Source organism: Lynx canadensis, chromosome A2, assembly GCF_007474595.2.
Source record: "Lynx canadensis isolate LIC74 chromosome A2, mLynCan4.pri.v2, whole genome shotgun sequence".
In the NCBI taxonomy this organism is placed as follows: domain Eukaryota; kingdom Metazoa; phylum Chordata; class Mammalia; order Carnivora; family Felidae; genus Lynx; species Lynx canadensis.
Window position 1 is genome coordinate 162,497,528 of NC_044304.2, and position 13,944 is coordinate 162,511,471.

The following is a 13,944-nucleotide window of genomic DNA, read 5'->3' on the forward strand; positions in this document are numbered from 1 at the left end:
TTGTATATTTGTTTCCAAAAAGAAAAGTCTTCGGAGGGCTGAAATCTAAATTCTGAGAAAGCCCCAAGCTCTCTCTCATCAGGGAGACCCAGGGTCTATTTGGGCCAGAAATGTGGCAGGAATGAGGAAGAGTGTAGTCTAGAAGATTTGCCTTGTTCACACCGTGCCACAGAAGGGGAGCCCTTTGGGTTTCTCAGAGGATGGGACAAGAACACAGGCAGGGGCAAGGTGGAGGGGACATACTGGATGGCTAGCACTGCACGACAGGTCGTCCAAACTGCAGTTGAAACAGCTGAGCCATGGATTGTGTGGTAGCTCCTGGAGTCCAAAGTCAAGATGCCAGCAGAGGCGTGTGCTCTCTGAAGCCTTGAGGGGAGGACCTTGCTTGCTTCTTCCCGGGCTCTGCTGGCAGCTGGCCATCTTGGTGCTCCTTGGCTGGCAGATAGGCAACCACTCTCTTTCCTCACACATTTCATTAGAAGCAGCAAGGAGAAACCAGGCCACATCTTCCACATTGTTCTCGGAATTCTCCTCAGCTAAATATTCAAGTTCATCACTTACATGGTCTACTCTCCACCCAGCAGCCCACCTCAGTTTAGCCTGCCTCCCAGCCCCCTGCCCCCTGCCATTTTATAGCAAGTGCCATCGTCCCTCCAATGTCCAGCAGCATGGTCCCCACCTTCTCTGGGACCTCACCAGAAAGTGACCTGGATGTTCATCCTACCACCGACATCCTCTTAGGCCTTTCTTTTTATCATATACCTCAGAATTCTTCGAGCCTGCATACATTACTCAATTTCGAAATGACTCCTACATTTTAGGTAATTACCAGAGCAGGACCCTACTTCTTGGCCTTAAAATCTATATTAGTTCCCCCAGGAGCTGCTGTAACAAATGACCACAAACTGTTGCTTAAAGAGCAGAAACTTACTGTCTCATTGTTATGGCTACTGTCTCTCTGGCACAGGCTACAAGTGCCAAACCGAGACGTTCCCAGGGCCATACTCTCCATGAAGTCTCTGGGGAAGGATCCTTCTTTGCTGCGTCTTAGCTTCTGGTGCTGGCTGTCGTGCTTTGTTCTTTGCCTTCTAGGTGCTTCACTCCAATCTCTGCCTCTTCTGTCACATGGTGTTCTCTGTGTGTATCTGTGTGTAAACTTCCCTCACTGTGAATGAAACGATTCCAGGCATTGGAGTAGGGCTCAACCTTAACTTCATGACATGACATCACAGAGACCGTGCTCCAAAGTAGGTCACATTCTCAGGTATCAGGAGTTAGGACTTCTTTAGGAGGACACAATTCAACCTAAGATGGATGGTAAGAGAGGGACAGTGTGTGCAGTGTGAGGGTACAGTACTCCTGATCTCTTCCTCTCCAGTCCTCATTGCAGTTACCAGGTTAAGCCTATTAGGATAGTTTTCTTAGGTCTCTACTTCTTGGAAATCTTCTACTGCCTAGGGCTTAGAATCCACATTCCTTGGCCTGGTATTTAACAGTCATTATAAGCAGTCTCAACTCCTCTTCCAAGAATGAGATTCTTCTAGATATCATTGTTCCCGTTAATATCCGTTTACACTTTTGTAAGGAACGAAGGTGATAATGATGGAGAGGCAAGTGCCTGGGACACAGTAGGCCCTCCGTAAAGGCTGGTAATGATTCCTGCACTCCAAATTGTTAGCTGTTCTCTGTGTCCAGTATATTTCCACCTCCAAGGGTTGAATCATGCTATTTCTGCCTCTCTTTCTTATCTGCAGTTTTCAAAAAAAGCAAACTCATGACTCCTGGGCAAGTATAAACACACCAAAGATTTTGTTCAGCTCATGGCTTAACTAGAGAACCAGTATGATCTATAATTGGTTCAAAGTTCCTTTGGGTGGCTCAATCAATTAAGCATCTGACTCTTGATCTCAGCTCAGGTCTTGATCTTAGGGTCTTGAGTTTGGGCTCCATGCTGGGTGTGAAACCTAGTTAAAAACAAACAAAGAAGCAAAGAATAAAACAAAAAACACAAACAAACAGAAACACAAAGCTCATTTGAAATCAAATGTTGATGTGTTCAAGAGAGTAGTAAAATGGAATTTTTGAGTTCTATATTCCACCAGACAGAAAATTCGCTGAGTATCTCCAAGGCAGAGATGTGCAAAAATTCTCTCTGTCCTTAAAGTGTTGTAAAATATCACAGCTGATCATCAAGCACAGCACCACACAGAACTATAGAACACTCCAGTAATCTCTCTTGCCTATTTCTAAATTTTGGATCATTTTCGTAGCGTTCTCTACTTTGTGATCATAAACAGTCTCCAACAAGTATTGTTGATCCTAGAAGATTGATTTTACCATGCATGGCCTGATCATTTATACAGATGCAGCAAGAATCTTAATTTACCAGAAAAGCCTCCTTGAGTTTGCTCGGGAAATCTAGAGCCTAATCATATTAAGCAAGTATCAATTCCAAAGGATAAGCTTCCTTTGGAAATTTTCAAAATGAATTTTGAATCAGACTTTTCAAAGCCCCTGCCATTCTTCCATCCTAGGAGTGGGAAACCAAGGCCCAAACACTTTCTCCAGTAAACTTTGCATGCTGTACCCATAAATCTCAGGGATTTTCCCTCTTCCTGAGGTCTCCAAAATTTGCCTGGGTTTCTGGACTACCTGGGAGTGGACTTCCTTACTCCCAGAGATTGGGATCCTGGAAGCCAGAAATCATATTAGTTTTCTTATGAAGGTTTTGGAGACATTAACTCCGCGTGTAACACCAACAGTTGCTCCTTAGCAGTGGCCGGATGGTCTTTGATGAAACAACAATCACTCTCATATATCACCCTGTACATAGGGCTTTGCTGCAGAATCGATTTTTCCAATGGTATCTTTGTAAACAAGAGGACAGATTTTTGTTAAACCAATCAAATGGTTCTATCATCATGAAAGTGAATGAAACTCAGTAGAAGCATTTGTTTCTGAATTTTGAGGGTAGGTGAAGATGAGGTAATGTTTAAAGACGGTTGTTGTGGGTTTACAAATACACAGTCTACTAATTCGTTTAAGGAGAAAGAAATAAGGTTTCCACAAATAGCCATACAAGTAGAACATCAAACAGAATGCCATCAATATTCCAAACAAATAACCACAATGGCACATCTTGAATCCGTTCACTCAATCCTATTTCATTACTTCTCACTCTGCTGGATCTTGAGTCAGTCGTCTGATTTCATGAGGTACATATGCTTCCAGACTGAGAGTCCCAGTAGTCCTGGCTTTGCTCACTGGCACAGTCTGAGCATTGAGTCAGTGCTGCCATCTTGCAAACCTGCTCTGAAGAGTCTCTTTGAGGCAACAGTAGTTCAGAGCATGTCCTACAGTTTTTCCCCTGAGGCTCCAAGAGTGTGACCCTCTGGTGAAGACACAAATTCTGAGTGGTCACTTTTGGTAGATCTTTGGAGAAGCCTTAGGAGGAAGCAGAGACCTGTTTGAGAACAGCACTGAATGGTTGTGGTTCATAACCGAATACAACATCGTGGAAGACAGTAAAAGGCTCTTTGGGGGGCATGGTCCTTATTTCATGAGGGTTTGGTCAATGTTTCCTTTGAGGGATTCAGCCCCAAGTGCACTGTCACACCTAACACCTATATCTCTTTTGTGACATGGCTGCCATTAGCCTGCAAGAGGCAGCTCTTCTTGCACATCCGTGGAGCCAGAAGACAATTTCATTAAAGCCATGTGAGTGCAGGGGTATAGATAATCCAGATCCCTTATCCTGGTAGATAGGCTGTGGAGGCGCTGAGTCTTCCTTTTCATGCAGTGCCCTTTGGGGGTGGAGTGAGTGGGGAGAAACCAGGAAACCTTGAGTGATATCCACTTAAAAGAGGTTGTTACAAAGTAGAAGTGACTAGATTTATTTGGCACCAAGAGAGAAGGCTCCAGAATCCCTAACCCCCAACATGATGGTATTTAGGGATAAGGTAAGTGGGTTTTTATGAGTTCATGAATCTGGGGTCCTCTTGACGGGATTAGTGCTCTTGTAAGAAGAGATAGCAGAGAGTTGCTTCCTCGCTCCATCATGTATGGACACGGTGAGACGGCGCCATCCACAAATCAGGAGGTTAGCCTTCCCCAGGGAAACAAGTTGGCTGGCACATTGGGCTTGGGCTGTCCAGTCTCCAGAACTGTGAGAAATGAATTCCTGTTGTTCCTGCTCCCAGGCTGTGGTATTATGGTTATGCAAGCTGATTAAGACAGCATCTCTGATGTGTAGGTGAGCCTTAGAAGGGTAATCGATGAGGCTAGCATAGGGGGTTCTATTACTACTTCTAACTAATACCTATTGATCACTATGGTTTGAGTACCACTTCATGTCTACAAATTTATCTGGTTTCACAATGACCGTCTGAAGAAAGTATTCCATTTTAAAGATTAGGTTAACTGTAATCTTGAGAGAGGTTAACTCACCCAAATGTGGCAGGCTGAATGGTGGCCCCCAAAAGATGGCCACACTCTAATCCCCAGAGCCTGTGAATGTTACCTTATTCCATAAGCATCTTTGCAGGTGTGATTAAGTTAATGACTTTGAGATGGGGAGATTATTCCGGATTATCTGGGTGGGCCCCAGAGGTAATCAGAAAGGTCCTTCTAAGGAGAGGCAAGAAGGCAATGTGATGAAGGCAGCAGAGATTGTTGTGATGTGGCCCCAAGCCCAGGACATCTGGCAGCTTCTAGAAGATGTAAGAGGCAAGGGATGGATTCTCTCCTGGAGCCTCCAGAAAGAACCAGCTCTGCAAGACCTTGATTTTATCTCCATAAGACTAATTCCATGCTCTTGTCCTCCATAACTGCAGAAGATGAAGTTTATATTGTTTTCAGCCACTAATGTTTTGGGAATTTGTTATGGAGGCAATAGGAAATGGATCCACCAAAGTTACAAAGACGATCTGTAGAAGAAACAGGACAATGGGGGAACGATTCTTTTAAACTACTGTTATTATTTCTGCACTATTTTAATAAGTTGAGCTTTGAGATTATCTAGATCTGAGCATCAGAAAACACCCTGAGCCCCACAAGAAGACTCCTATAGAATTCAAAGAATGTCTCTTAATGACCCCACACCTTTTGAAAATTCATTATATCCACATTTCTGTGTGTGTGTGAAATGGAAAGAATCAAAGGAAACCATAAAAAAGGAAGCTGTGGCTTTGTCCACATTTATCTCTCTGCTTCTGACTATGTGGAAGGAGCAAGATCCTGGGTGGAAAGTTGTGTTTCCAGGGTTGCAGGAGGAGACAAGCGGTGGAGAGGCCTGTGGCTCACAGCATAGGTGCAAGTGGAAGGAAGCCCTCAATGATCAGGAGCGTGGCTAAGTGAACAATTCAGATATGGGGCTACACTGCTTCTATCCAGAATCTTGTAGAAGGAGATCACTCCTAACTTAGGGCTCAGGATGGGACTGATGGGGGCCACATGCTCCTTTTTGACCAATGATCACAAGGCTGTTACCATTTGAGACCCGCATCTGATTTCTTGTGGCATCCATGGATTCTGTGTCAACTAGTCTCCTGTTCCCTCTAGGGAACTTAACAGCGTACCTGAGCATAATACCTGGAGAAGCAATTAGCTGACCATGACAACATCCAAGGACAAGTTTCACTCAAGGAAAATGTAGCTTGAAATGAAACTAGGAAATGGTAGAGATATTTTGGGGAGGAAATATGATTCTAGCTCTCCTCTAGACTTTTATGTATGCAGCCTCATGAAGACCAAGTTCAGGGGTATGTGACCTGTGCCGTTGCACAGGGCCGTGTACTTAGAAGGGTTTACTGTTCTATTGATGTCATCTTGAAATTCTTAATTTTTTTTGTTTGTTTTTGACAAAGGGCCTGGCATATTCTTTTTGTGCCAGACTTTGCAAATTACATAGCTGGTCCTGGTCTGTGTCTTTATTGCAAGTTGGAAAACAGTTACCTGGGGCCCTCCAAGTCATTAGTACCAATAATTGGTCTAACGCTATGGACCAATAATATAGTATTAATACAATAATTCCGAATCTAGCTGCTTCCCTCCATGGGTTGCCACCCCATTGTCCACTACTTCCTGCCACATTTAGTTCTCTTAGTACCCACCTTCAAGTGTGAGCATCAAGTAATCCCATGTCTCAATGTAGTGAACAAAAATATATAATCAAAAACCTTATAATTTTATGATGATGCAAGAGACAATTGGAACAGCTGGTCAACCATGAGAGGTTTGACCATCTGCCTATCATCTCAAAGTTTCCAGAGCAGGTTGGAATGGATGCACTGGCTAAATCTGGGAAAATCTACCTGTGCCTGGGTCTGGGGTAGAGGAAAGTAGGAAGGTTGTAGGGGAAAGTTTGATCTCCTCCCTGGGTGCATCTTTTGTGGTCAGGTCATGCATATTTTGGGGCTTGAAAGAACCATATGAAGAAAACTAGAGAAGGTGTATGGTCATTGGAAGACTTTTTCCAGGCCACATTTTCCTTTTTTTCTCTTGGCTCCCAATGGTTTAGACTCTTGGCTTTGTACCTGAAGGCTGGTGAATTTTTAATGAGTAACTTGAGACCTTCATGAAAGACTATCATGAAAACCCATATGATACAGTCACTGGGAAGTATCCCAGGCTCTAAATTTGGACACATCTAGCCACGCATTTGAGTTTTTTCTTCCTAGAATCACACCAGAGTCTCCCACGTCATGCAGGGAAGATGATCCAACACCATGCCTGGCTCTCTGTGCATGATTTGTGTCATGTAATAAGGGCCTTTGGGATCCACCAGTATAACCCCAAACAACAAATATAGGTTTGGAAAATTTGGTGTGACAGCAGGCACATGGAGAAAAAGCTTACACCTTGGTAAAACTAAAGCACTCCTCCAATGATAGGACAATATTTCTGTCTCTTTAAAGCCAAATAGTTCCTTCACTAGCTCCACCCAATCTGAGCTTCCTGTCTCAGAGGTTTAAAGGGTGCAAACACTTTTTCCTCTCAGTTAAGCAAAAGCAGCAGCTCAAACAGCTTCTTTGGAGAACACTCGGGAACTCATCAGCTCATTCAAAAGAAGGTGAGCCTGGCCTAGGGCATAGAGCCGGGAGGGGCAGCAGGACCCAGGGCTGTGCATTGGTGTGGGTCCTGGTCTGAGAGGGGACCAAATACCGTGCCAGCAGCCCAGCAAACAGGATGCTGCCACGGGGGTCCCGGGGGAGGAAGAGTGGGAGTAAGGAGATTGGCCCACATCCACACATCTCCTATTTAGCAGGACAAACTTGCTGAACAGCGTATCTTCCATCAGTTGCTGTCATGACAGAGTGAGTGCTGCCTGACACCCCATCCATTTCCTTTAGTGGGAAACTAGTGTCCTCAAGGCAGGTCTTTAGAGCTGGAAGGCAATTTAGAGACCAGTCTGTCCCAATCCCTCTTTTTCCTGAAAGAAAATCTGAATCCCAGACGGTGTGCGTGTGGTTTTATCAAATTCCCCGGGATACCCAGGTCACAAATGGCACAGGAAGCCTAGAATTCAGCTGGCTGTGTCCTTTCCAACATGTAAGAGAGAAATGGTGTGATCGACAGTGTAACAGAGGAGGTAAGGAAGGGGTGCCATGGGGGAGATATTGAGCTATTCTATAGAAAACAAATCCCTTTGGTTGCCTTCCCTAATTCCAGGGTTGCTACCAGTTCATGTTTCTGGACAGAGAGTGATCTACCTCCCCTGGCCTCCCATGATCTATTTCTGATCCAATGTAAACAGAAATGTAGAATCAAGGACCTGAGAAGGAACCAGGAAGAGATCAGAGCGTGCAAGGGTTATGCATGAGTGTAGGGTCAGACATAATTTGCATTGGATCCCTTCTCTGCCCAAAGCCCTTTAGCGCAGTGACCTTGGGCAACGTTCTCAGCATTTCTGAGCCACATCTATTTCCTCATTTGAAAAATTAGAGTGGGGGCGCCTATCTGGCTCAGTGGGAAGAGCATGGGACTCTTGATCTCAGGCTTGTGAGTTTGAGCCTCATGCTGGGTGTAGAGATTAAATACATATGCATACACTTTAAACATTCGAATACTAAAAAGTATTACATTACTAGAATACTAAATTTTATCACTTCATCAGTAATTATTTACATATGTATGTCTGGAAGATAAAGGTCATTAAAATATACCATAATCAGAGTTCAAAAAGCAATTAGAATTTTTAAAAAATTACCAGGTGTATTCCAATTCCCAGATCGTCTCCTAGAATTTAAAATTGAAATCAGCTCCAAATACGGTTCATAAATTTCGATTCTTTCATATGTCTTAAGTTAAATTTTGTAAATAAGTTTTCACCTTCCTGTTTCTTTTTGTAAAATGATTTTGGTTAAGAAATGGTTGGTCCTTTTTCCAAGAGAATTGGACAGTGTACATTTTGCTCATTAAATCCTCAAGACGTCATATGACATGTTCTTCCAGTTTCCGTGTTTTGTATAAATTTAAATTTAAGGAGAGGCTTGATCAGATTAAGATTTGCCTGGTTATTTGGGTGGCAATATTTCATAAGTGCAGTTGTAAACGTGCATCTGAAGGCACCTTATATATTCTTCTGTCTCTTTCTGTAATGTAGCAGACAGTAATGATAGCCTAGACTAACTTTGTTTCATTCACGGTCGCAAATTATAGTATTATAATTCTATCAATGTTTCTTCATTGATTGGATGGCATAATCCTATAAAAAGAAACTTCCCCTGAATCATACTTTCATTTCATAAGGTGTAGTTAATAAGCCAAAAGGAATGCTTGATTCTTTTTTGTCCATGTTCAGACTGATGACATCATTTCCTAGCATAACCCAGAGAGAACACTTCACTTCTTTTGCAATGATGGTATTGATATGAATTCATGAACTTCAACATATTTGATGAATTTTAATCCATTGACATTATTATTCTCATTGGTACTCAAATTACCCCATCTCTGTCCAGTCAGCCTCTTCAAGTTGGCCCTGTAGTCCTTTCGGTAAGATCCAAACATTTTTTTTTTTTTGGAAGTGATCTCTGCACCCAATGTGGGCTAGAACTCATGAACGTGGGATCAAGAGATGCATGCTGCATTGACAGAGCTAGCCAGGCATCCCACGGTCTGAGTAGTTTTTGATAGAATCCTCGATTTCTAGTATGACTAGATAGGGTAGGATCCACTTGCACATTTCTTGGCCCAGATCTGGAATCGGTACGTTCTCCTAAGATTCTTAATGTTTTTGGTGGGAAATGGCATTTGAAGGGCACAGTATGGGCACTAAGGGTGTTCATTGCCACTGGGCTTGTCCTTGGGCTTCAAAACTACACATGTGCACAAAAGCTAAGAATAGGACAGGATTCCTGAAAGCAATTTAAGATTTTCTTGACGTTTTTCCCCCCTATTTGGCCTTACACTCTATCCCATTAGGACAATAGCCAATGAAGCAACTGCATTTTCAAGTTTCTTGGACCAATTCTTTGTGTGGTTTGTCTATTACACCAAATACTATGTATTGCATTTGCTTTTGATTTTTACTAGTTATCTGAAAATATAGTTTTTGTTGTATAATTATGTAAGCTATTTACAGATGTTCCTCACTATCCGCAAGCAGAACGTTCCTATGAAATCTTTTATGAAACAAAATGAGATAAAAGAGAGAAGCAATTACCATGAATGTACATGGAAAAAGGGTGCGCATTCCCAGATCTCCCCCAAATAACCTCCCTTATGTGTTTCTGATACTTTTAGACACAACTTGTTAACAGATGCACAAATTCAATTGAGAGAAAGCCCACGTGCTCATCTGGCTCACAGCTCTGGTGGCTGGATGGTGAACCCCTGTGTGAGGTTCCTGGGGAAGGTGATTGGCAGCTGGCATGGACAACGGCCCACTCGGCCTCTCCATTAGCTCAACTGGCTGTAAAACAAATGTGGAACGCTGTATTCGTGTTCAGCTTTTTTTTTGTACAAATGAAAAATCCTCTTTGAATTTATGTCAGCCAGCAACAGCAGGTACACATGTAGGTCTTTCATAAAGGAAAAGAGCTGTAATTCGAACTCTCAAAAAGAAGGAAGTACATGCTTTCAAGACAAATCTATGACATCGAAGTATACTCAAAGTAGTTTCCAGCTTCTACCCTGCCCCCACCTTATTCCTCCCATCCCTCTGTCAGTAACTTCTTTGGTGACGGTTCAGATGATCTGCCATTGCTTTTTCATGTGCATGAAACATATGTTGTATTTTGTACCTGCATTTCATGTTCCTCCCCACTAGAGAAATGACAGTAAACTAAATATTATTTTCTTCACTTTGCCTTGTTTTTTGCTTAATGAAATATCCTGGAGATCTTTCCATCCCAGCATAGTGAGGTATTTCTTATTCCTTTCTATAGTTGGATAGTACATCGCTGTGTGTATGTACCTTGGTTTATTCAATCAGACCCCTACTAGTGGGCATTTGGTAGGTTTTTGGTCTTTAAGTATTACAAATAGTGACGCAGAGAATAAACATATGCCTTATCTTTTTCTGTGTTTTTGTCAGTGTAACTCTGGGACATAAGGAAAGGGAACTTCTTCCTCTACCCTTCAAGGTCTTCCAGCTGCACTAAGAATTACATTCACTTGAGGCAGATTAATAAGAGAAAAAAAAAAAGCAGTGTGCACAGATGCTCAGTAATGAAACTAAGACCAAGAGAGATGACCAAGGCAGGCAGTTTTTATACTTTTTAGGCAAAGAGATGATGGATCTGTGAGGGATTGACAAAACAAGGAAAACTTAACTTTGGGAGCATCTGTTAGGGAGGAATTCTAAAGAGACTTTGGGCTGGGGTAGTAAATTAGTAGAAAGTAGTAGGCTGTTTATACACTCTTCTTGGCTCTAAATCTCCCATCCCTGGTCATGAGAGTGTCTCTTTACCTCCTGGACAGCAAGGGGTCCTTTTACATGGGAGATTTGTTTCCTGCTTGCAGGGGGACAGAAGAGGGTCTTAGTAATCTTCCCACACAGGATGTGTCTTAAGGTACTTTTATATGAAATAGTCAGTATGCCAAAGTTGCACGTTTAGGGGTGACCTGCCCTTGACCACTACAGGCATAAATCCTAAAATTGGGACTCACAATCCAAGAATAAATGTATATGTGATTTGTATGATATTGCTAATTTCTCCCCTGTAGGTTTTAGACTGTTTTTCTATTCTCATTAGCCATGGAGCAGAGAACCTGTTTCCTCTAAACCTTTACCGACTGATTATAGAAGCAAATTTTTGCACTTTTGCCAAATCTGTAAGTGGAGAAATAGTATCTCAGTGTAATTTTAATTTGTTATATTTAGTTTTTTCTTTTCCTTTGTTGGGTTTATATTTCTCTACTTTAAGTGAGTGTTCATATATTTTTACATAGTTGAGGAGCATTAGCATTTCTTTTTTTTTTCTTTGAACTGTTTATTCATATGTCTTGCTCCATTTTCTATCGAGCTATGGGACATTTGTCTCTGTACCTTTAGGTATTCTTTGTATAAGAGGAGAATTAACCCTCTTTGATATAGTCTGACATTCGTATTTTAATTGTCCATGGTGTTCGTTGTCTCCCATTGTCTTTTAGATGTTTATGTAGTCAGATGTATGAATCCTTTTCCTTACAATCTTTCAAATCTTAGAAAGAGTTGCCCTGCCCGTAGGTTACAAAGGATTGGTCTGAGTTTCTTCTAGTATTTATGTGCATTGATTTTTAGTGTTTATATTTCTAACGTATTTAGCATGTGAATGGCATGAAGACGTGGGTGCAGTTTTGTCTTTTCTGTGTGGTTTTGTAGTTATCCCAATGCTGGTTATTAGTCCATCTTTCTCCCCATTGCTGTCAGATGCTGCTTTACTGAAGATAAATGTAATGTAATACACTTAACTGGATACTCATGAATATAGTAGACCAATTTGGTCTATTTCTGAATTGTCCGTTTTTGTTTTCGGTTTCTCTATGTTCACACACTCTTCATACTGCCTTAATTATAGGGGCTAAAATATTTTACTATCTGGTAGAGCTGGCCCTCCCTCATCGTTCTTCTCTTTGTTGACTCTACAGGCTAATTTCCTTTCTTCATGCTTCCAAATTAAGTTTACAGTCAACTATTTTAGCTGCAGAGAAAAAAAAATGGAGACAAATTTTTTAAAATTTATATTTCTATAAAATCACATTATAGAAGTATCTATTAAAACAGTGTTGGTTTTGGGGTAATGTCTGTTTTGCGTCAAGGTATTTTTCTTCTTAAATCTACTAAAGGGGATGTGTTGTAACAATCCATTTTCTCATATTGAATCACCCTACTATTTATGAAATAAATCACATTTAATTGTGGGGTTTTACTTTTTAGTGTCTGACAATTTATTTGGGATTTTGGCATTAGTATTCGCAAATGAGACATGTCTGTAGCTTTTTTTATTGGTGAAATCTTTGTTAGCCTTTGGGATCAATATCATACTTGTGGCATAGAAAGAACAGGAAAGATTTCGTTCTGTTTTAAGTCATCAGGAATAGTTTAAGAAAAGTTAAGTGAGATCCCCATGAAGCCATCTGGACCTGGTACTCTTTTGTACGGGAACTCTTTAACTACTTTATTGTTTCTTCCATGGTGAGTGAATTGTTTCATCTTTTTGTCTTTATGGGACCCACATGGATAGTACACTACTGCAGGTTTTCATGGAGAAACACAAAGGAGATAAAAGGAATGTGATGGTTTCCACTTACCTTCGTTGAATCTTTTTCTTCTCCTTCTCTTTTTTACACCCCACAGCCACTGGTAGTGACATGGCACACCCTCAGGACAACAGTCTGAGGATTGTTTTGGTGGGGAAAACTGGAAGTGGGAAGAGCGCAACGGCAAACACCATCCTGGGGAGTAGAGTCTTTGAGTCTAGAATTGCTCACCATGCTGTCACCACCAAGTGTCAAAAAGCATCCAAGGAATGGAAGGGGAGGAAACTTGTTGTTGTTGACACCCCAGGGCTCTTTGACACCAAGGAGACCCTGGATACCACGTGCAGGGAAATCAGCCAGTGTGTCCTCTACTCCTGCCCTGGGCCCCACGCCATCATCTTGGTCCTCCAGGTGGGCCTCTACAGGGAAGAAGAGCAGAAGACCGTGGCATTGATCAAGGCTGTGTTTGGGAAGCCAGCCTTGAAGCACATGATCGTGTTGTTCACTCGCAAAGATGACTTGGAGGAGAAGAGCCTGAGTGACTTCTTGGCAGATTCAGATGTGAAGCTAAGAAACATCATCAGCGAGTGTGGGAACCGCTGCTGTGCCTTCAACAACAGAGCCTCAGAGGCCGAGAAGGAAGCTCAAGTGCAGGAGCTGGTGGAGCTGATAGAGGAGATGGTGCGGAGCAACGGAGGGGCTTACTTTACCGATGCCATTTACAAGATGCCATTTACACCTGAGAAGTTGTGTAGGTACATGGGCCCAGGGTCATGAATCAGGTGGAGGGGAAAGTCTTGGGATTTGTCCTCATTGGGAGAGGCCAGATAGTCTCGCATGATGCTGTTGTGTAGGAGGCATTGAATTGAGACAATCTGGGACTTCTTATCCATAAAGATACTGGGGCACATGGGGATTGTGGGTTTTTGGGGTCTGTTTGTGTTTGGGTTTTCTCCAAGCCATAGATCTTGATCGTGGCAGAATCAGGCCCACACACTTTTCCACTGGCTGATTTTCATATATTAAGGAGACATTTTTTGCTGATTAAGAGAAAATAGTCCTTTGTGCAGTGTTGGTATTCTGTAAGAGCAAGAGATTGATTGTTGCTGCTGGGACTGGGGCCCGCTTTTACCTCTGACCCACAGCTCATGGCGCTCTGACAGTCTGCCTGTTTGTCTTCAGAGTTCAGGAGGCCTTAACCGCACTCCCAGGTCTTAAATTCCTGTGTGTCTCTTTAAAAGAAACAATTGTTAGTTTTTG

General features: G+C 42.2%; 1 protein-coding gene, 1 long non-coding RNA gene and 1 pseudogene across 8 annotated transcripts in view; 2 read left to right on the top strand and 1 right to left on the bottom strand.

Moving 5' to 3' along the window:
* LOC115509360 overlaps nt 1–13,944 on the top strand; it is a 214,832-nt pseudogene that overhangs the window by 178,748 nt on the left and 22,140 nt on the right.
* Nucleotides 1–13,944, top strand: part of LOC115509357 (GTPase IMAP family member 7-like) — a 56,315-nt gene that overhangs the window by 38,865 nt on the left and 3,506 nt on the right. For 3 of the 7 annotated variants that reach the window (XM_030308751.2, XM_030308750.2, XM_030308753.2), the window contains one exon: nt 12,782–13,435. The exons of 1 other annotated variant lie outside the window; for it this stretch is intronic. In XM_030308751.2, the coding sequence (XP_030164611.1) occupies nt 12,782–13,435 (654 nt within the window). Of the gene's footprint in view, nt 1–6,979; nt 7,070–12,781; nt 13,440–13,944 lie in introns of those variants that run through there. 3 more of the 7 variants (XM_030308752.3, XM_030308756.2, XM_030308754.2) reach the window with 3 other exon arrangements.
* Nucleotides 347–9,414, bottom strand: LOC115509370. The gene is made up of 4 exons (XR_003967314.1): nt 9,332–9,414; nt 4,344–4,345; nt 1,102–1,109; nt 347–359 (listed from the first exon to the last, which is right to left on the bottom strand). It is a non-coding gene; the product is annotated as an uncharacterized LOC115509370 (long non-coding RNA).